This window comes from Acipenser ruthenus, chromosome 9, assembly GCF_902713425.1.
Source record: "Acipenser ruthenus chromosome 9, fAciRut3.2 maternal haplotype, whole genome shotgun sequence".
NCBI classification, from domain to species: domain Eukaryota; kingdom Metazoa; phylum Chordata; class Actinopteri; order Acipenseriformes; family Acipenseridae; genus Acipenser; species Acipenser ruthenus.
In genome coordinates, this window is record NC_081197.1 from 58,840,707 (window position 1) to 58,864,949 (window position 24,243).

At 37.7% G+C, this 24,243-nt stretch overlaps 1 gene segment (V, D, J or C); it reads left to right on the plus strand.

The window, feature by feature from the left end:
• Positions 1-6,049: 6,049 nt before the first annotated feature.
• Positions 6,050-11,861, plus strand: LOC117407037 (Ig kappa chain V region K-25-like). The segment is given in 5 exon segments: positions 6,050-6,120; positions 6,599-6,949; positions 8,735-8,842; positions 11,541-11,642; positions 11,848-11,861. Coding segments are annotated over 5 exon segments (618 nt in total).
• The last annotated feature ends 12,382 nt before the right edge of the window (positions 11,862-24,243 follow it).

The window sequence follows — 24,243 nt, forward strand, 5'->3', positions numbered from 1 at the left end:
TAGTCAAGACTGAAAATATATGGTGCCGAGTGAAGCAAGGCAAACATGTTTTGCAGTTTATAACAGTAGTTGCATGTATACACTACAAATACAAAGCACATATGCATACATACAACCCACAGAAATAAACACACTGTGCACAATAAATGCAAAAACCGTTTCATTTGACAAAAAAAGTGAAAACAGAAACTAAAAAAATTCCCAAACAAAAAAGCTATATTGCTTTTTTTCTTATCTGTTTTATTTTGTTTAGTAGCGTGGATGGGAAGCCCCATCCAGAGCAGTTTAAAAACCTTGTGCAGAAGGTGGCCATCTCCCGAATTAATTAAGTGATTAATTTGTTGCTAAATCAGGAGATGGTAACCTGCATAAAAGCCTGCAGCTCGCTGCACTCAAGGCGGGTGTATGAGGAGTGAGAGCGGAGAGAGCGAGGAGAGAGAAAACGAACCTTAAAGTATACAGGAGCACTGACAGCGACTGCCCAGCCTGACCTGTATGATTTATTATTTTGTGTTCGTGATTTGTTTTATTTAAACTTTTTATTTTCGCTCTGTGAGCAGGTCTTTTTGTGTTTGAACTTTTTATTTATTTTTGTTATTTAAAAATAAAACTGCGCACGCCGCCTTTAACTGCAGTACTGCTTGGTGCCAGTGTTTCCTTACTGCTTCTGTCCTGACATCATCGCCCATCCACCCTGTCACACTTGGCGGCAGCGGTGGGATCACCAGCACCTCCTGGACGCAGGCAGAAGAGGATACAGCAGTTTTTTTTTGTTATTTTCGGTTTTTGTAACGTGTGGAGTGAGAAAGGAGAGTGAGGAAAAAGGAGGATGGAAAGGAGACAGCAGCAGCTGCAACTGCAGCTACAGCAGGTACAGGAGGAGATCAGCTGGGAAGCCCTCCTCCACAGCATAAGCCACGCATACTGTTGCTGCATCTGTGGGGAGCAGGGGCATTTTCCAGTTAATTACCCCCTCCCTGAAGAGTAGGATTACAGCTGCTGAAGGGGAGACAAGGGGGAGGAGTCGGTGCATCCACAGCCCAAGAGGGAGGAGGCCGAATGTCCTACGCCTGAGAGGGAGGAGCCCAAACGCCCTGCGTCTGAGTGGGAGGAGCCCGAATGTCCTGCGCCTGAGAGGGAGGAGCCCAAATGTCCTGCGTCTGAGTGGGAGGAGCCCGAATGTCCTGCACCTGAGTGGGAGGAGCCCGAACGTCCTGCGCCTGAGTGGGAGGAGCCCGAACGTCCTGCGCCTGAGTGGGAGGAGCCCGAACGTCCTGCGCCTGAGTGGGAGGAGTCTTAATGTCCTGCACCTGAGTGGGAGGAGCCCGAACGTCCTGCGCCTGAGTGGGAGGAGTCTTAATGTCCTGCACCTGAGTGGGAGGAGCCCGAACGTCCTGCACCTGAGTGGGAGGAGTCTTAATGTCCTGCACCTGAGTGGGAGGAGCCCGAACGTACACAGCCCAAGACGGGGGAGTCGGTGCATCCACAGCCCAAGAGGGGGAAGGCCGAATATCCACAGCCAAGGTATCCGCCAGCAGAGGGAGAGTACCTCCTGGTTCCACCTCCACCTCCATGGGAGGACTCGCTAGGTCATTGTAGTGTGACTCGAACACCAGTCACGAAGTCGGTATCTTGTTTGACCCCGTTACCATAGTAACCAAATGCATGGCGCTGATAAAAGCATTAATTCGCAGTGTGAAATACTGTAAGGAAAATAAATGCTTATTTTTTCACGGTAAGTTGCAAGAAGTTGAAAGCAACTTACGAAATCAGCTCTTGATTCGCCAATGCCCGCCATTGCTACAGTACACATTCCAAACACACACTAATTTTTCACGGTTCCCAAAATATTGATTGGAAAACAGTCTATAGATGGAACGCTCCCAACCACTATTTAAAATGTTTGAAGCAGTCAAAAAATAAATGTACTTACATATATTCACAATGAATGCACTTTAAAAAGTCAAACAGGCAGCCTCACCAAACCAGCGAGAACACAGTATTACATTTTAAGCAATTACTAAATACAATGAAAATCATTCAGTTACTTACCATTTCCTAGTTAGTATCCTCTCGTATCCGCTCCACCTTACACAGGATAAAGCATTGGGCTTGCAGTTATATAGTCATGACACTCCAGAAAATCGCACATATCTCTTCAAAGGACAGCAATTTTAAGCTATTTGTCAGCATTCGGCCAGCTGTCTTAATGCTGTTCAATCAAGCCCTTCTTCTTAACTAAACTCTTAAAAGTGTGTGCAGATTTGTTTTGCCATGTTCACCGCTGCACTATTACTAACTTACTTTAAAAATGCACATTAAAATAAACGTCTGGGACTTTTCAACAGACTTTCAACAGATCTGCACCAACTGCCTCGCAAGCTGTCAATCAAACATGGCTTGCACATGATTCGTTGTGTGAGAGGAAGATCTGACCCAAATATTGCATCACAATTACTGCTTCGATTTGATTGGCTAAAGCCTGCGGCATTTAAAAAAATAGCCTATTTGATCTAAACTTAAACACCCGCCTTCGGGGCGCACAGTTGACGTTTATTATTATTTTTTTTTATAAATGTACTTAAACTTGGCGTTCACATAGGCGCAGATTTGGGTGGGCATGTGTGTGAACTGGGTGGTCAACGGCCCAGCAGTCTTCTGCTTGTTTTACAGGGCATCAGGACCTCCTGTAAAATTTCAAACTCAGTCGTCATGTGTTTTTGTAGTCCCGTACGAATCGACCATGTCAGTGTTATGTTACAATTAATATCAGTATTTCCGGGTTATTCGCCTCCATGCTTTTTGTAGAAGAAGAGAGTGAAAAAAAATGGATGCATTCAGTGATGAATCTCAAAGTATGTCTGGATATGAACAAATTATTGTTTGTTTAGGGGAAATAATTTAATTTAATTGTATACAGAAAAATAAATGTTATGTTAATATTATTATTTTGTGCAAATTTTACATCCGGTTCATTGTTCACAGATCACGTGCAAAAGCACCTCCACTGGCCACAATTTTGAATTGAATTAAAAATGTATCAACTTCTCTTGAATAAAACCAGTCCACGTCTGGGAGATTACAGGACATCCTCTGCTTTTGACCAACTCTGAGGACCCCCTGTTATTTAGTCCTGTGCGAATAGTACTTAAGTCTCACTTTGACACGAAGCGGTGGTCAGATCTTGTTCTAGTATTTGTTCGTATTCAGGTTGGCTTTGGTAATGTAAAATGTCAAGGCGATGGGGTTGACCCGATCCCCATGAGGTCAAATTTCGTCTTGGGATCATAACGTAAAAATAAAAAAAAAGCTTTCCTTCATTCATTTTATTTTTGTACAGTGCAGTTATACCTCCTTTCAAACCTATAACCCCCATAAGTTGTTCCGATCATGTTTGTTTATTTTGTGTTCTCCTAATTAAACAAGCGACTGGTAAGACTGAATGGAAATAAGAATGTGCCCTCGTGTTTGCATCTGCGTTTTGACTCATTTTTCCGCAGGTTCGGTACAATTTTCGATTGTGTTTATATCGCATTTGCTAACACAATTGAACCGGAAGTATTATTTTGGCGGATAAAACCATTTAAATGGTCTTAACATATTCATTTAGATCCGCAGAAAATTCTGCATGAAATGTGATCCTCCAGCGGATAAAACAGAGGATCATGGTAGAAAATAGGCAGATTATTAACCTGATGAAAAATCCTGCAGATTTTGTCATTTCCACCGAAAATGAAACCCCTTTTGAAAATCGGGCCTGTAATTTGTAACTACTTTGCTTTAGTAGTTGTTTTGTTTAATATGGTTTAACTACAGTTTGGTTGTATGGATTTTTATCATTAAGGGCTAGTTTCAAAGATGCCGATAGGCACTAATCATGGACTATCTAATGTTATTGTAGGTAAGGTAGACCAAGATTTGTGCTAATCAGGGTCTATGAGCCAGTCATAAGTGATTATTCAGTCAGGACAATCTTGCGTTAAATAATCACCTTTATTATAATAGAAAATCTTACAGATTATCCAAAAACACTGAACCCAAACAATAGGTGTATAAAAATAAAAAGTAGTTGGAGCACAGCATCATCCTTCAGAGCATCCCGGTGCCACCTGCTAAAAAACAAACAATAAAATAATAAATCTATGCGATATGTTCATCCCGGTGAACAAAAATGATTAGGCAGAGGAGCATCGTATACTCCACCCCTCAAGACGAGGCTGGGAGTGAGGTGGTGGTGGTTGGGGAGTGAGGTGGTGGTGGTTGGGGAGGAGGTGGTAATTCGAAAGCACAGCAAGACTGAGACTGCGAACAGGGTGTGTATATGCATCTTACATGTTAACACCAGCCGGTGTCCATCTCCCCCGCGCTACTCTCTGCAACCTCCAGGCTCCCGTCAACCAGATCACATCACTTTGCTTCACCTTCCACTTCTGTTCAATGTAGCACAGGAGCTCGCTTACCGGGATGGGTTTGGATCTCGCATCTCCCCATAACAACATCTCCTGCCAGGCGGAGCTCTCGAATCGGATCAAAGAGCATTCCAAATAAGATGCTTTTCAAAGATTGGACCATCTCAAAACTGTTAAAATTGTCTACATCATCTTAAAGTAAGAATCCAGACGATTTCTCTTTCAAATTCTTTTCAAATTAATGTGCAAATCTTCTGAAGCAATTCCTGTATTCCCAAGCAGCCATCTTGATTCCAGGTCAAAGGTAAAAAAAAGAAAACACACTTCTGTCACTCAACAACGTACCGAGACTCAAGCAGCATATTCTGCAACGCCAGTGCTCTCCCTAGTGGATCCTGGGCAAGATGTATTGCCAGAAGTCTTCTCTGTCACTCAAGACAGATCCCAGACCGTACCAACTGCCCTTGTAGCGCCAGGGATCCCCCTAGCAAAGTCTGCTCACACTGCACTGCTGAAAGACAGCCATCATCTAACAGCCGAGAAAAGATTTGCAGCAACGGCCTTCTCCGAGGTATCCAAAAAACAGAACCTCCATCAACCTTGAAATGCCTGCCCATTACATCAGACATTGCTTCACACCCTATGAGGACATTTTAATGGAGTGCATGCTATCATGTTTCTTTTTGGATTCATGCAGTGTGGAGAATTCACCTGCAACTCCATCTTCCCAATTCTGGATTATGCCTTCAAGATTGCATCTAAACAGGAAACAGCTTTACCTTTCACCTAGGATCTTCAAAAACAGACTCCTAGCAAGAGGGTTAACATATTCAGTTCCAACATTAGAAACACACATTGCCAGATTTGTATTGAAAACAATATACAAAAATTCATTGACCCAATTCAGTATGAAATATAACCATAAAGTACCAATGAGACAACAAAAAAGAAGAATTGTTTGCCAATATAAGACATTATCCACCTTGTGAGAAGTATTACTTTCTTTTTTTTTTCGTAAGCACCAATGATTTCTGAAAGTCCTGTGCTGTCAGATGTTCTGATTGGTTCTTGTAAAATTGCCAATAGTGTTCTGTACCTGGATCTGCTTCCATTGCCAGTGCAGAGACTTTGTTTTCATAGAAATGAAAAAGAAAACAAATGATTTTCTCAGATAGCCAGTACATATTCTAGTCAGTTAATAGCAAAACACCTTTGAAGAAATTAACCCTTTTTTTAAGTTGGCTTTTTTTTCCGTTTCAGAAAAAAAAATACTGGGGTACTATGCACTCTGTTTAAACTAACAGCATGGTCACTTTTTGAAATAAATGAATAAATAAATAAATCTATAAATCAATAAATAAATACAATAATCAATAGTAATTGCTTAATGCATTGAATGGTTCTCAGACCTGCACCTATAAGCCCCAGCTAAAGGCACCAATGGCTGCTGTCATGCAGTATATGCAGGCTATAGAGCTGTTCTTTATAATAGATACTTTGAAATGTTAAAAAAACAGGGCATGGTTTTCCTGATTCAGTTACCCAATCAAATAAGATGGCCTGCCTATTGCGTTGCTGAGAGGTACATTTTTCAAGTCACATACTGCATTCCGTTTCATCTTTTGGTCACTCAACAGAAAAGCAGTCATCAGTTCAGGAGCTGCTAAAATGAACAGACTCTTCTTGCTTAATGTATTGTTCTGCATCGTATGTAAGTGTGAACCTGTTTATTTATTCATTTAATCAGTAAACTACATCAAGTAGAAAACTGCTACAGAAAACCATTTTAATATGATATACATTTATTTTCATACAGAAATATTTAATTTGTAACTTAAACAAATGATCAGACACAAAAACAGCAGCCAGCACTTTAGTAGAGTTGTATCTTGCATCTATTTTTTTGCTTGTAATTTGCATAAACATTGACGGAATCTGAATCTGCACTGACATCCAATACTACAAAATAAAATATGTGAAACATTAAAGGGGTCTCATCCCTGTGCTTGTATTATTAATAATTAAAACAGCTTACATACTAGGACTGGAGCATGTTTAGATTAGTGATTTGATTAGTCCTGATCGCATTCTGTGCCATGCTGGAAATACCTTGTTTTATGTTTTTGATACTCAGATACTTTGACACTAATTGCCTGAAGACCCTCACAGTGATGTTTTGTAATTTACAGATGAGATTCCAGCACAGCGCATTGTCCAGCCACATCTATCAGTGACAGCCCAGCTTGGAGAGTCTGTGACCCTGGAGTGCTCTGTAGTTAGCACTCTTCACACCACTAAGGCTTGGTTCAAGCAAATCACTGGACAGCCTCCTATTTGTATACTAAAAGATGATGGAAAGGTAGAGCCTACCTTTTATGAAGAATTTAATAATAAATCACGTTTCCAACTGCAAAACAATGGCAACAGTTTTAACCTCACAATTTTAAAGACGGAATCGTCGGATATGGCTGTTTATTACTGCGGAGCAGTGATATACAGTCGTGTGCTTTTTGGGACTGGAACTGCACTGCTGCTTAAAGGTAAATTCAAAGGTTAATTTATATATATATATTGAATGTTCCTTTAAAATGTTTCATGGGATGGGAGTAAAAACTGAAATATGTTTTATCTGCACTTCTCACAGTCAATGCATGCCATGTATATTATCATTTCTCTTAAGAAAAGACGTAATAACATTTAATTTAAGAATGAGAGGAGGCCATTTAGCTAAAAATATTATTAGAAAAAGACATTAGAGAAAAAAGTGTGGACAACAGCAGTAAATGCAGCCAGGACAAGATAGTGAAGCTAGAGAGTTACAGCAGTTGCTAAATGACTTGAAGAAATTCAAATTGAGCATTTTGTAATTACTTTATAACATGGACCTTTATACTAGTAATGTGTCATGAAGATGTTGCTGTAAGCGTCTGTTCCTTGTTAATAATGATCACAATATTTAGTAACACATTTATAAATGTTTTATAAATGGATCCCTAAACTAAAGTGCAGTCAAACTAAAGTTCAATTCCCCGTCTGTTGATCTTGTCCCTACTGTTGTCTCAGACCAGTAATTTACTTTACTTTAAAGAGAAATGGCACAGTGGAGTAACAGAAACAGAACTAAATCAACTCAAACTTGAACGAAACGAAAAAAAACACAATAAAAGCTTCCAAATGGGCTGTGAACATCATACAGAAATAGGTAAACCTGTTACCTTTCATTTACTTTCTCAGAATAACAGTCTCCTTAGGGAATGTTATGCTTCTGTAAGAAATAAAGATGGAGAGCAGTACAGCATTTCCAGCTTTATCAGTCTGTGAGCCGGTATCAATCGCTTTGAATGATCCCTCTTCCAGCACAAAAGTGAATTTAGCGAAAGATTCTGCATTTAACACAGCTAACAATGTATTCTAGCAGTAATTAAAAAACTGAGATGAAGTGGAAATGACAAAGCAACACACTATCCCCCAATAATACCTGCAGACCTAGAGAAGCTAAAAAAATCTTGTTATCAGACTTATTTATGTAATTTATAAAGTTATATATGGCCATTAATTAATTAGTGAAGGTCTGGAACCAACTCCCCAGTAATGTTGTTGAAGCTGACACCCTGGGATCCTTCAAGAAGCTGCTTGATGAGATTCTGGGATCAATAAGCTACTAACAACCAAACGAGCAAGATGGGCTGAATGGCTTCCTCTCGTTTGTAAACTTTCTTATGTTCTTATGTTCTAGTATAATAGGTTAATGTAATTGATATACAGAAATGTGCTTAACTTTTTAATAAATACATGCTATATTGAACTTTTTTTATATTTGCTGTGTTAATTTAAAAAGTAAGTAAATATAGTAATTTTAAATCTGATTTATAATAGCATTAAGGCACTCCAGGGGGTGGGTTCATGTCGGGCCCCGTGTCGTACCTCAGTGCTTCATTATACAGTATACTACTACGACTACTATTTATTTCTTAGCAGACGCCCTTATCCAGGGCGACTTGTATACAGTATGTTTCATTCTTACTTAATACACAATGGGCTTGCCTTCCACATACAATTACATTTTGTGACGAAAAATAATTTTTTGCAGGTATTTATCAAGCCCAATTCTGATGACCCTGAAGATCCAAACATGAATTGAATTATCTTCGTTTTAATGGAGATAGTCATTGTTTATTTGAATCTGTATGTTGACTTAGCAAACGGGTTGAATAGTTTGTGTATGTGGACCATGGGTCTCATAAAGATGAACAGAAATGTTAATAATTAAAAAAATAATAAATCCTGAATACCTTCCTCGCTGTGTTTATGTATTGAATCCAAAGGAAGGATTATTCAGCCTTGTATTTCTGAATCGGTGCAGACTAACGGTTGTGCAATGGTGACATGTGGGGAGATCAGTAATGGAAATGGAACCAAGGAGGACAGTACGGGTGAGATTTTGTTTTTGCTAAAAAAAATAATAACATTGCTAATAAAAAATATATAATAATTAACACAGAAAGATTAGAAAAATAGGTACAATTCCATTCAAATTCCAATTTAACTTAAATACAATCACTCTGCTAAACTTTAAACACATGTGTCACTGTTAATTGACACTAGGTTTAAAAATTAATGTTTATTTTTAAGTTTATATATATATATATATATATATATATATATATATATATATATATATATATATATATATATATATACAGACGTGCTCAAATTTGTTGGTACCCTTACAGCTCATTGAAATAATGCTTCATTCCTCCTGAAAAGTGATGAAATTAAAAGCTATTTTATCATGTATACTTGCATGCCTTTGGTATGTCATAGAATAAAGCAAAGAAGCTGTGAAAAGAGATGAATTATTGCTTATTCTACAAAGGTATTCTAAAATGGCCTGGACACATTTGTTGGTACCCCTTAGAAAAGATAATAAATAATTGGATTATAGTGATATTTCAAACTAATTAGTTTCTTTAATTAGTATCACACATGTCTCCAATCTTGTAATCAGTCATTCAGCCTATTTAAATGGAGAAAAGTAGTCACTGTGCTGTTTGGTATCATTGTGTGCACCACACTGAACATGGACCAGAGAAAGCAAAGGAGAGAGTTGTCTGAGGAGATCAGAAAGAAAATAATAGACAAGCATGGTAAAGGTAAAGGCTACAAGACCATCTCCAAGCAGCTTGATGTTCCTGTGACAACAGTTGCAAATATTATTAAGAAGTTTAAGGTCCATGGAACTGTAGCCAACCTCCCTGGGCGCGGCCGCAAGAGGAAAATCGACCCCAGATTGAACAGAAGGATAGTGCGAATGTTAGAAAAAGAACCAAGGATAACTGCCAAAGAGATTCAAGCTGAACTCCAAGGTGAAGGTACGTCAGTTTCTGATCGCATCATCCATTGCTTTTTGAGCGAAAGTGGGCTCCATGGAAGAAGACCCAGGAGGACTCCACTTTTGAAAGAAAAATATAAAAAAGCCAGACTGGAATTTGCTAAAATGACAAGCCACAATCCTTCTGGGAGAATGTCCTTTGGACAGATGAGTCAAAACTGGAGATTTTTGGCAAGTCACATCAGCTCTATGTTCACAGACGAAAAAATGAAGCTTTCAAAGAAAAGAACACCATACCTACAGTGAAACATGGAGGAGGCTCGGTTATGTTTTGGGGCTGCTTTGCTGCGCCTGGCACAGGGTGCCTTGAATCTGTGCAGGACACAATGAAATCTCAAGACTATCAAGGAATTCTGGAGCGAAACGTACTGCCCAGTGTCAGAAAGCTCTGTCTCAGTCGCAGGTCATGGGTCCTCCAACAGGATAATGACCCAAAACACACAGCTAAAAGCACCCAAGAATGGATAAGAACAAAACATTGGACTATTTTGAAGTGGCCTTCTATGATTGCTGATCTGAATCCTATCGAACATCTATGGAGGGAGCTGAAACTTGCAGTCTGGAGAAGGCACCCATCAAACCTGAGACAGCTGGAGCAGTTTGCTCAGGAAGAGTGGGCCAAACTACCTGTTAACAGGTGCAGAAGTCTCACTGAGAGCTACAGAAAACGTTTGATTGCAGTGATTGCCTCTAAAGGTTGTGCAACAAAATATTAGGTTAGCGGTCCCATCATTTTTGTCCATGCCATTTTCATTTGTTTTATTATTTACAATATTATGTTGAATAAAAAATCAAAAGCAAAGTCTGATTTCTATTAAATATGGAATAAACAATGGTGGATGCCAATTACTTTTGTCAGTTTCAAGTTATTTCAGAGAAAATTGTGCATTCTTCGTTTTTTGTGGAGGGGTACCAACAAATTTGAGCACGTCTGTATATATATATATATTAGGACTATCAATTAATCGCAGTTAACTTTTACGATTAGCAGGTAAATTTTTTTGGAGATTGTTTTTTTTTAACACATGTTAATCGCATTGCTGTGTCTTTCGGCACACTGTACTTCAATCCCGCCGCAGCAGCATTGGATTGAGTGTCTGAGTGCATTTACTGTCTAAATAGAAAGTTAGTCACTGACCCGCGTAATAGAGCAAAGCACTAAAAATGAATGGGAGGTGTTTTTTTTGTTTTTTTTAATGTTCTGATGGCTCACTACACAGAAAGACGCTTACTTGTCTACTGTCAAAGTGAGTTCCAGTATCACACACGAGTACACCTGGTCTGCTGCGTGCTGAACATGCCTTCACTTCTCAAAATACACTAGCAGCTCTTCTGCTACAGACAGTAGTATGTAAAACCAACCAATTTTTCTTGTTAGTTTGCAGTTTTTGACTATGATGACAAGGTTTTTTTATGTTCTCTTCACAATGAACAGTTAATTTCTTAGAAGTGCTTATGTAGGTACATATTTATAATTTAATTTTCTGCATCACGATGGGAGCATTCACAAGACAATCCCATGCCGAACATGAAAAGATTTCGGGGTTCTAAAAATGTCAAATGCCTAACTTATGTACTGTGTTTACAATGCACATTTCTACGGAATATTCAACGTCACAGAAAAGGAATTAGGTAAAAAAAAAAAAAAAAAGGGCTGATGTTACAGTTGTATATAGTGAAATGCAAGAAACATGTAATACATGTAGATTATTGATGTTATGAATGTTATCTCTAACCAGCAGGATATTTGACTCCTCCTGTCATTGTGTTGGCTGGGACAAACATCGTGCTGCTGATTTCAATGACTGTGCTTGTGTGCCTGCGCATCAAGGAAGGGAAATGTAAGTGCTGTTCAGGTCAGCTGATTTAAGTGTATTTAAAGTTATATTCCATTATGTGTGTAGCCAGCATTTAATATCTCCATGTGGAGCTTTTAAGCTACCATACTGACAGTGAAGTGCAGGGCTGTTTACAAACAGAAACTTGGTTTGCTTCCAATAATGGGGACACAGTCTGGATTCATTCTGTTATTCTTATTGCTCATAGCTGGGAGCTCATAACAAACACCAAGCCTCAGGAAAACCTCCTGATGATCTGCACTTCTACTTGTTTCCATGTGCAAGTGAACATTGTGATAAGATCATGATGGGGATTGTGTACTGAAATGGCATGATAATCTTTACTTCAACATTAATAAGAGGCACAATACAAAAACTGATACATGACTGAATCTCTCTCTCTCTCTCTCTCTCTCTCTCTCTCTCTCTCTCTCTCTCTCTCTCTCTCTCTCTCTCTCTCTCTCTTGTACATGCTTAACAGATCAGACTGTAGAAGACCACACAAGTGTTGACTCAGCAAATGATCAGGTACAGTTATTCATCTTGGTAATAAAAAAATATTGACTATCCATTAAAAATAATATTAATAATAGTACATTGTATATTAGAGATCACATATGGGTGTAATTACATCAGAATTGACTTTATTACCATTGTACTACATCACATAACAAACTGAAGGGCATTCCCATGTAATTATACAATAATGATCACAGTTATTATAATGTAATTACAGTTCTACTCATGTCCAGCTATCGGTGCTAATATGCGCTACACAAATATTGCATATAACTGATGCAAAGACATCAATATAAATATGACAGTTCCATAATGGCCTCTTTTGCAGAATCAGCAAATGCTGGATTACGCTGCCTTGGATTTCGAAGAGAGAAGAAATAAACCTGGAAAAAAGAAGAGAGACATGAATAAAGAAAGTGTGTACGCTGAAGTGCGAGTGCAGCAGCGGGAATAACAACTCTGTACACACTGTTTCCAAACACAGGATACTTTAACACTCAAGCTGCAGTTATAATGCCATTCCAGGGTTAAAGCATTTCACATTCTCTGTGTTTTTACTATGAAGATAAACTGTGTGTATTGTGTGTTCTATTGGGTTGATTAAACAGTGGGGACAGTGTAGGAATGCACAGTTAAAAGAGCTGTCCTGCACAAAATAACAGCATTTGCTCAAAATCTTCAATTGGGAGCTGGAGTATTTAATATTGCTGCAGTTTGTATCATTTGACCTCCAGTGCACAGATAGCTCAACAATACTGTACTGCCACCTCATTTGAATAGACCTCCATGCACAGATAGCTCAACAATACTGTACTGCCATCTCATTTGAATAGACTTCCATGCACAGATAGCTCAACAATACTGTACTAGCATCTCATTCGCTCTCAGGAAGCTGCCTGTGTTCAGTTGCCTGTGTTCAGCTGTTTAAATGTTTTTGTTCATCAAAGTCAGGCTGGGTTAGACTCTGAACATTTACATACAACACATTCAAAAGATACTGTTATTAAATGAATACCTTATTTATTTTGTTCTATTTCCATTTTGTGTATTGTATTCCATATTTTATATTGTTAAAATATTGTTTAATTTGACTCTATAGCAATACATGGTCATGTTTTATATGTTTTATATATATATATATATATATATATATATATATATATATATATATATATATATATATATTTGCAAATGCATGGGAAGCTTGTGATTCATGTAAATTAGTCGACCTTGACACAATATCTGTGACTGCTTTGTTTTAGTAGTTGTTTTGTTTAATATGGTTTAACTACAGTTTGGTTGTATGGATTTTTATCATCAAGGGCTAGTTTCAAAGATGCAGATAGGCACTAATCATGGACTACCTAATGTTATTGTAGGTAAGGTAGACCAAGATTAGTGCTAATCGGGGTCTGTGAAGCCAGTCAGAAGCAGTGGTGTAGTCCTAAATCTTAAAGTACCGGAACGCTAATTAACATATTGATTGTTCTAAAACAAATGATATGAATACACGTTTTATGTGTACATTGAACTTGAGGCAACCTGTAATAGGTCATGCATGCGACTTTGTGGCTACTCCCCCATGATCAGTGCTGCCAAATGTGGCTTGTATTGAAGCATCTAGCGGGTAAATGTTGTCTTTGGTGGTTTGGTTATTTTTTGGTTATTTTTATATTTTTATGCCCTGTATAGTATATCACGTCCTCCCCCTGTCTTTATTCTGGAGTTCTGCATCCAATAAAATTGCAAATCACACAAACACTCAGTTATTTTTTATTCATCACCAATTTAAGGACAGTATCACTACAATTAGAATTGTTTTTAATGTTTTTTAAAGACTATCTGCCACACGTTCTGGACGATTACATTTTACACTACATTCTGAATATCTTTTTTTTCCCTGGCTTACAAGTTTTTTTATTATTATTTAAAATAAATGTAACACTTATTCATACTTTTGTAATATATATTAAATCCTATAAGCAAGGTCAGTCGTTCATTCCAAACCCCGGGTCTCTGCACTGAGCGATATATAAAGCAGCTTTAAACATGTGTTTATGGCCACAGTCATAGGATGCACTTTTGCTGTCTTTTTCGTCAGCATTTTTACTAAATAAATTGTTAGCCTTCTTGGTAACACTATATTAAGGTGCTGCTTATTAATGTTGTATAAATATATAATATATACTTAATAACTATGTTATAGAGTATTAAAAAAGCATTATAGATGGTTCATAACCATGCAAAAGGCATAGACAGAATTATGTTTAAACATCCCAAATTACAATAGGTGGTTAAAAACTGCCCCCTTTATAAAACTGCAATTCAGTCTTTGGCTATTGCATGGTTATAAGCCATCTATAATGCTTTATTAACACTCTATAACATAGTTATTAAGCAGCTCTTATATATTTATAAAACATTAATAAGTACCATCTTAATATATAAAGTGTTACCACCTTCTTAAAGTAGTGCTGTAGTTTGTAATAGAAGTCCCTAATGTTCTCTTCATTCCATCACAAGGACGACTGACTGAAATCAAACAACTGTGTGAGAGATGTGTGTGACTCTTGACTCTGCAAACATTGCGCCAGTTATCAGACTCCAATTCGGAATGTACCATCAAAACTGGGATGTAGGGAATCGGACACTGATTTTTTTGTTCCTAGTACCTATTCAATGGAAAGGCTCATTTAATTTCCCCCACAGAAAACAGATCACTTCATTGGTGTCCAGGCACCGGAATTACACCAGTCAGGCACCATATAAGCATTTTCATAATAAATCAGAAAAGATTATTTTAAAATTAAGTTAATTCTTAAGTTAAGGTTCTGCCTATAGAGCAAAGTACCAGAACAGCATTCCGGCTTGACTACACCACTGGTCATAAGTGATCATTATATTTGAATATACTTTTCAAACATTATTAGTCTAGTCCGAGGGGTCGGAATAACAATAGCTAAGGTGTCTATGGTCTTTTATCTGTAAGCCAGTGTCATAAACTGCTTACAAATTCGCCCTGGGTAAGGGAGTCTGCTAAGAAATAAATAATAATAATGATGATAATACATCTCCCCAGAATACATTATCAACACATCTGTTTGTATATTGAATGATGGCTCCAAAAATACATTTAAAAATATAAGATGTAAGCAACTCATTTTTAATGTAATATGAATTCAATGGTATTATTTGTCAGGGTCTGTGTGTAGGAGGGCTACATACTGGTATAATACAATACAGTGCTCACCCCAGCCATGCCCATGCTGCTGAGAACTGGTTCTGTGGTATAAACAGCTCCTTATAAGGGGAGCTCTGTGCAGAGTAGTTGTAGAGTGTGTTGTGCAGCTCTGAAATGTAAGGCTTGTGCAGACAAAGCACTCTTTCTTCTCAATTCTACATGCTTCAAAAGTGTGCCACTAAATAATGGCTGATGATTCATTCTGTTAAATAAATTATTTTGAAATGTTACTGCACAAGACAGAATGTTGTCCAGCCTGGTTTTACATTTTGTTTTTACGTTAGCTTACTGTTGGTCTGCACCAACCTCTGCTGCTGTGGAATTATTTGTGTTTATTTTATTTTTTTAAACCGATACTGTCCAGTTCTGAACACACACATTCACTGCAGTCTGGTTTGTTTTCACATTAGAAGATCAAACCGCATGCATATACTGATATCCGGTTGGCTTGCAGTCATTTTCCATATGCCTTACCAATCATCAATACCAAGCATTAAGACTCGTGATAGACAGCAACATGCCATATAGACAGTCTTCTTCTACTTTCGTATGGTGTTTCAAAAGCAACTGTTGTGGTAAAACACAAAAAATGTCATCAATTCAGCGACCTCCCGGTCAGAAAAGCAGCTGCAACAATATAGACAGTCGACTGTTAGTTCACATCTGCTTTCAATAGAAGACGTGAGAAAATAAAAAGTGTTTTTCTATTTGTATGTGGTTAAAAAAAGTTACACCGCATACAGTAAAAACACACAAACACAATGCAGGCCTGGTATGAGTGTACAAACATGTTATTTATTTTACTCAATGATTGTTTTTTTAATGATTCTGTGCTTGAATAATTTTAAGACACAGTACTGAATTACATATTAGCCACCATCCAAAGACCTTTCAGTAACACTTTACAATAAGTGTCTCTAGTCACTTTGTATTTACAGTATTTACTTAGTAAATACACACATACACATAATTACAACATTTTGCATGATATAACCCTAAGCCTATCCCTAACCCTTTTCTGATACAATTGTGTGCTTACATTTATCAACAGTGCCAAAGTACATTGTAACTGTGCATAATAACATTGTACTTATGTGTAAGTACACATGTATTTACATATATAACTACTATGTAAGCACACAGTAATTAGAGACACTTAATGTAAAGTGTTACGGACCTTTCTTGAAATTTTTGAGCAGCTCTATACAGTGGACCTGATTTAGTCAGAGTTTGCTCCAGTGCAAAGTGTAATAAAAACACACCCATTCTCACATGTTTGACTGGCCTGTCCTATTGGAAGGGGGAGAATGCAGGATTGTACATTGCAGGATGGGTTTTCAACCCCATCCCTACTAAACAAACATACATGTGCAGAACTCTGCCCTGCCACAGGGTCCTGCACACATTGATATATTTTATTAATTCACTGAGAAAACAGTTGAGCAAAAGCGCCCTGTTCCATCAAAGCTGGGTGGCACAGGGCTTGTTGTATGGAGGCACACATGTCTTCTGCCTCTCCAAGTGTAACCCTGAATATAGATTTTACTTTAACTACTCTTCGTATCACTTGTAATACTTTCTGATGGTGCTGAAACTATTTCAATTATTGTTATGCTCTATTTTTACTGAGTATTAGTGTTAATCCAGCCTGGTTTAGAGATCTCAATCTTATTCGAACATTTCAGTGCAACACATTCCAAAGATATTGCTATTAAAGGAGCACCTTATTTCTCTTGTTCTCTTGTTATTGTTTATTGTATGCCCACTTTTATATTTCTAGAACATTTTAATTGTATCCAATACTGTACAATTATCACTTCATGGTCATGTTTTCTATTCACTGCATGGAGAATTCATATAAACTTGTCAATTGATGTGACTACTTTGTTACTTTGTCATATGCTTTGTTTGAGTATTTGTTTTGTCTTAAAATGGTTTAATCACAGTTTGGTTTTATGTATTTTATCATTAAGTGATAATTATACTTCATATAAATAAATATGTGGGATTTATGCAACTCGGTGGAAGTCTGTCTGTGGGAGTGCTATATGTTGGTATAACATAGCGTAGCTGTACAGATTTTTCTACAGCTCTGAAATTCAGGGGCTGTGGACACAAAGCGCTCACCCTTCTTGTCAGTTCTACATACTTCAAAAATGAGTTCCAGCAGCATAACGTTTGGCTTTTGGTTTAATTCTCTTCTTCAGTTTTACTTTGCAAATACTGCTTGCAAATATTGTTGACTTGCATCAACCTCTGTGGTAAAAAAAAAAAAAGTGCCCAGTTCCAATAATACACGCATTCACTGCAGTCTGGTTTGTCGCTACGTTACAAGACCAAACCGCATTCTTCAAATAAAACCTTTTTTTTCTTGATCAACATGTACTTGTATCCGGTGGTCTACAGCTAATTTTCCATACGCCTTATCAGTCATCAGCCTTCTCATTGTGCGTTAAGACATGTGATGCCCAGGAAATGACGATATAGACAGCAGGCTATCAGTTCACACCTACTTTCAATTAAAAACATATTTGTGTTTGTTTTTCCATTTGTGTGTGGTTCTAAAAAAAGTTATACTTTATACAGTAAAAAAATAAAACAGAACAACAATGTAAGCCTGGGGTGCATGTAAAAAGTTACATATATTTTATTTAAAAAAAAAATATATATATATATTTATATTTATATATATATATATATATATATATATATATATATATAGGGTTTTATTGACTATTTGAATACTTGTAAGATACTATAGTTTGTTATTAGCAACTATAGTATCTTACATAGTAAAGAATAAGTGTGAAATGCATGTCAATGCATTTTGTACACAACCTCTTTTAAAAAGAACTGGCACCATTCTGTTGGCACTACAATATATTTCACTTCACTTTAACCCCTTCAGAGCCAGGGGACTGTGATAGAGAGAGAAAGGATCAATGTTGCAAATATCCCTCCCAATCAGAAAGGGTGCTGTGTAAGGGTGAGGGTATGCTGCCTCCTAGATAGACCACATTGATGGTAGATAGAAACCTGAAGGTAACGATATTAGGAGGAGCGTGTAGTTGCAAGTACTCAGGACGACTCCATTGCAGTCAGCTGCGGGGCGGCCCTCTATTGGAGAAACCATGGCGACGCGTTGATTGCAGGGAGGGGCTGCAGCCACTGAGCCAGCTTCCGACATTTTAAGATATGTGTGGGAGGGTTTAGTCTCTCAAAACCTGTGAATGGTGGATTGATCACGTCAATCAAACAGTGAATGATTGATGCCTAAACTGGCCTATAGGATTTCTCTGTGTCTACAACATTTAGCAGACCCTCAGGAGGTATTTTTGTCAAATTGTATTTTATTTAGAATAGTTATTTTCTGAACTGATCAATCGTTATTGATTGCTGTATACTGTCCCAGGCTATGCTCCACGATCCGCAGTAATATTAATATTATAAATATGTCAGTGCCCTAAAGGCTGCGAGTGAGTGATCGCTTACAACATTTTAGGACACATGTAGGGGAATTTAGTCTTTTGAAATTATATTTTGGATGTAGTTTTTGTCTACATTTAAAGCTATGTATAGTTTACATATTGACCCGACAATGTTTTATTTGAAATGTTTATTATTATTTATTAATACAAATGTTGACTCAGCCATGACAGAATCATACTAACTCCTATTTTTTTTTATCCCTAGATAGTTAACATATTAGCAATGCAAGACACATGCAATTTGTCTAATTACCATGAAGGAAATTACTTTTCCAGGGATTTAAAGTTGCATATAATTTAAAAGAGAATATCATTTTTAATTGTATTTTACATTTAGTATTTTGTGATTTCTCAATACATTAAGTGGATATGCCCAAGTAAATTATATCAACAAAAAGTTCAAATTGTGCTGAAAAAAAAAAACAATTTATAGGTTCCCTGTGTTTCCTTTAGAGATTTGTGAGAAAATTGACTTTTAAATGATTCAGTCCCAAATTCAAGAAAAACCTCTAGCACTGGGCGTTGAAAAAGCCGTAGCAGTGAAGGGGTTAATTGAGACTTGTCAGTAGACATGTGCATATTTAAACAGCACTGACTGTATGAGCAGCCCAGTGAGTGGTGTGATTGTATCTCAGTGCCCCTCTTGCACCAGGGCACTCTTGTAAACAATGTGGAAACACACTGGGGTGTACAAGAACCCGGACTCTGAATCCACACATATTTAGGGGGAATTGTGTTGTGGCCTAAAAAGACACACATAAATATGTCAGTGTCTCCCCCTAGCCCTTAGTTGCCCTTGTGTGTTGTTTGTTACTGTGAAAGAGAAAGGGGGGTTGATTTACTGGATCTGAACTGCAATGATGCTCAATATTTTCTATTAAAATAAATGAAATGGGGCCTTTGCTGTTTTTTAACACTAAACCACCCTGGTTATACTCAGACCTAAAACCACCACTGGCGGTCATTATGACTGTTAAACAACATCAGTATTAAAATGAACAAACTATCAGATACAACTCAGAAGCTTTATTCAAGCACATCATATCCAACATCTGCACAGCTGAAACACTGTATTTAAATGAACAATTAAACATAAAAGGGTTTATTTTCTAAACTTACCACATATTTCAAAAAATGAAAAACTATAGTAAAATAAACAGGTGTAAATAGGTATATGTACATACAAATACATTTAAAACGAAAGTAACATGTTTTCTCTGGGGTGTGTCACTCGGTGCAGCACTGAAGGGTTGAGCTGCAGCACTCTGCTGCTCTGCACTGTTCTGATGGAAATCTTTCTGCAGAAGCGCTGTGGCTTCAAGATGAAATCTCTCCTACTGATATTTCCCCCCTGTGCATTCTTTGTACAAAACAAAAGAATTGATGGCTGCCAGGTCCAGTAGATATAACAACAGGCTTGTATATAAAAAAATAGAATATTATTTATTATTATTAGTTTATTTAGCAGACGCCTTTATCCAAGGCGACTTACAGAAACTAGTGTGTGTGAACTATGCATCAGCTGCAGAGTCACTTACAATTACGTCTCACAAGAAAGAAAGAGCACAAGGAGGTTAAGTGACTTGCTCAGGGTCACACAATGAGTCAGTGGCTGAGGTGGGATTTGAACCGGGGACCTCCTGGTTACAAGCCCTTTTCTTTAACCACTGGACCACACAGCCTCAAAATAAAAAAACGACTGCCGTGGCGGTTCTAGTGTTAAAAACACTACAGAGTGTATAGACACTACAGAGAGTCTGCTAAGAAATAAATAATAATAATAATAATAATAATAATAATAATAATAATAATAATAATAATAATAATAATAATAATGCACCAATCAATGTGCTGGCTTTAATTGGAGCACAGTTTCATGACAGCTACTTTATTCATCTTGTATTTTTCATAAGAGACCAATAAATATATTGGATCCCCTACAAAATCAGCCGTGTCATCTCCTTTCGTGATCAGTTGACCAAGTGCTCATTCATTTCTTAAACAAACCAGGTACTTCAGAAAAGCTATTTTAGCTGTAATTTTTAAAAATAGACTAGTTCACAAGATTACCGTTACTGTATAAGATGTCTTCATGCTGAATAGCCACACATTACATATCCAGAGCATAGGTCTATATTGATATAGAAATGAAATGGTTTATAGGCTAATGGTGAGCTCATTGCTTTGCAGCTCTTTTTCTGACCACAATGAGTACTAAAAATAAAAAAACTAATCTCCGGTGAGAAACCAAGACAGGGTTTAAAAAAAAAAAAAAGCTTGGTGCTGATGACAAGAGCGAACTCAAAAACACCAAGTTCTGTGCACAGACTGAACAAACTCCCACCCACACACACTCTACAAAAGCACCTGCAGTAACTCCAGTAGCAACCTAAGGTCACTTGCATGGAAATTGCTGAAGCCTGGCTGGAAACAGACTGACACAGTGGATCAGTGGAAGAAGGTATGTCATGTAATATCCCATGAGGAAAAACAACACTGCATATGATGCATTTTTATAAAACCCCTAGATTTATACAGGCATGTTTTACATGAGACATTTACAGAGTGAAGCTCCATTAAAATGAAGTCAGTCTGAGGCAATGCTGTATAAAGCAGCTGAGATGCACATTCAAAGACTCCTTTAATGTCACAGAGAGAGAAGACTGACAAAGTGTCCAAACCCTGCATTACAAAATATGAAATGACAGTGTGTGACCCTGCATATCCCTGATACCTGCATACACATGTGAAGCACATATAAAATGCTCATATTTGTTCTTGATCATGGAAGTGAGCTTGTCATGCATACCATTTTATTACATTATTGCCATATTGCAAATGTAATGATAGTAAGAGGTAAGACAATGGGTTGGGTAACACTTTACATCAAGTGTCTCTAATTACTCTGGATTTCCATAGTAGTTACCTAGTAAATACATGTGTACTTACACATCATTACAATGTTATTATGTATAGTTACAATGTACTTAAGTGTAAATCTTTTTGCATGGTATAACCCTAACCCCACTAACCCTAACTCTAAATCTAACCCTAACCCATTTCTGATACAATTGTGTACTTACATATATCATGCAAAATATTAAGTGCATTGTAACTATACACAATAGCATTGTGATGATGTGTAAGTATACATAGATTTACTATGCAACTACTATGTAAATACACAGTAATTAGAGACACTTAATGTAAAGTGTTACCATGGAGTTTGGGTTAATGCTCCTTCAACAGCAATTCTCTGTAGTTCCTAAACATTAATCTATAACTTTAAACCCTCAACCTTAACAAATTCAGTAGTATTGAAAAGGAACAAGACAACATGTTTCTGAGAGGCCTTTGTCAATGTGTTTCCTGGACCCAGTGTTTTATTTCAAGGAGAAGTGTTCTGTAAGGGGGAGAAAGGAAGGAAGGTAACCATTGCTCAAATATTACGTTTCAGAAAGCTGTCTGAAAAACACCCAGTTTTTTCAGTTATAATACAACCAGACTGACTGAGGTCAGATACAATATGATGAATAGACTGTCTGAAGCTTGTGGTCCCTCTGAAACTGACTTCTATGATTTCCTCAGTACAATTCCACACATTGTATTTAACTTCAGGCTAGCACAATATTACTGGCTGTAGAATTTGTATTTTTTTGTCACCTTTGTGTGTGGTAGGTTATTCTCTGTAACTACTATAGTCACACCCTTACTCTCTATCTTGCTTTTTCATTTCCTCCATCCTCCCTTCCTCCTCCACTAGGCCTCGCCACCTGTGCAACGGTCTCCCTCTGGGGGTCAGTGAAGTCATTGATGCATGCAGCTGCCCTCAAGCCTGAGCAAAATGTAAAAAGAAAAAAGAACAAGTATACTGCACTGTGATTGCTTTTCTTTCTGCACAGCTGAAGAAGGTCTTTTGAAAGAAACACTGAAAATAAGATCCAGTACTGGAAAGACACTGAAAATGAGATCCAGCAACAGCAAGACACTGAAAATGAGATCCAGTACAGGCAAGGTACTGAAAATACGATCCAGTACTGGAAAGACACTGAAAATGAGATCCAGCAACAGCAAGACACTGAAAATGAGATCCAGTATCGGCAAGGCACTGAAAATGAGATCCTCCGGTACCAGCAAGGCACTGAGCCTTGATGAGAGGTGATGTTAGGAGAACTGCTGTGGGGGAAATGGAGGGGTCCAACATGACAAGAGGTAAGAAAGAAAGAAAGAAAGAAAGAAAGAAAGAAAGAAAGAAAGAAAGTTTAGCCACGAAACTCAAGTGATAGATTATTTATTAAAACACAAACTAGACAACATTGACCTTTGGCCTCTCCTTTCAAGGTACCCCTGCCCATAAATTAGCTTGCAGATAAGTGGAGAGGTTGACCATAGGGAATTCGTGGGCAGGGGGGCAAGATAGCTGCCCTCCCCTTTAGACGAAGCCAAAAAGCAGGTGGGGATGGGGAGGAGGAGGTGAACTCTGGTGCACAGCAGGGACGCAATGGATTGAGATAAGATATTATTATTTATTTCTTAGCAGACGCCCTGTCACAAAGACGGCCAGAGTGGGTTGCGTCAGACCAGACAGGAATTCAAACACAGACACTGGTTGTGATGAGCTGAGTGCAATGGCTGCACTCAGCGTTTATTAACAAATAAAAGGTTTTAAACGGTACACGAAACACAGGACACGGCACTGGTAGCCAAAATAAACAGACAAACAAAACGAACTAACACTTAACAAACGGTGCACGGAGAGACAAACAAACAAACACGGTGAGTGAAAACAACTACTAATTCTTGCTCTTTTCATTAACATTTACCTCCGCTCCAATCCCGTTCTCCACTCACCGAACACCTAACCCCGACTGAATGAAAATGTGCATCTATATATACTGTTGTGCTGGGATTCAATTACTAATTAATTATTCACTTGAATCCCAGCACGTGAATTAATTCTGTGCAACCCCGTGCTCGCATATTACATTTAACCAGCACGTGAAGTGATTTGTGCCCTCCTCGTGCCTAAATATAAATCTACACTTTTTAAATATACGTGAAACACAGACCCGTTTATATCCCGTGTACCAATCTATACACCAACATTAACATACGCACGCATACATACAACATAGAACACACAAATGCACACAGGGGCGGGGCACTTTGCCACACGCCCTTATCCAGGGCGACTTACAATCACAAGCAAATACATTCAAGTGGTACAATACAAGTAATACAATAAGAGCAAGAAATACAATAATTTTTGTTCAAGTGTGACAAACCACAATTCAATAATACAGCAATACAGATATAAATCCTTTCCTTGCTGATCATTGGACTTATTGTTTATCAA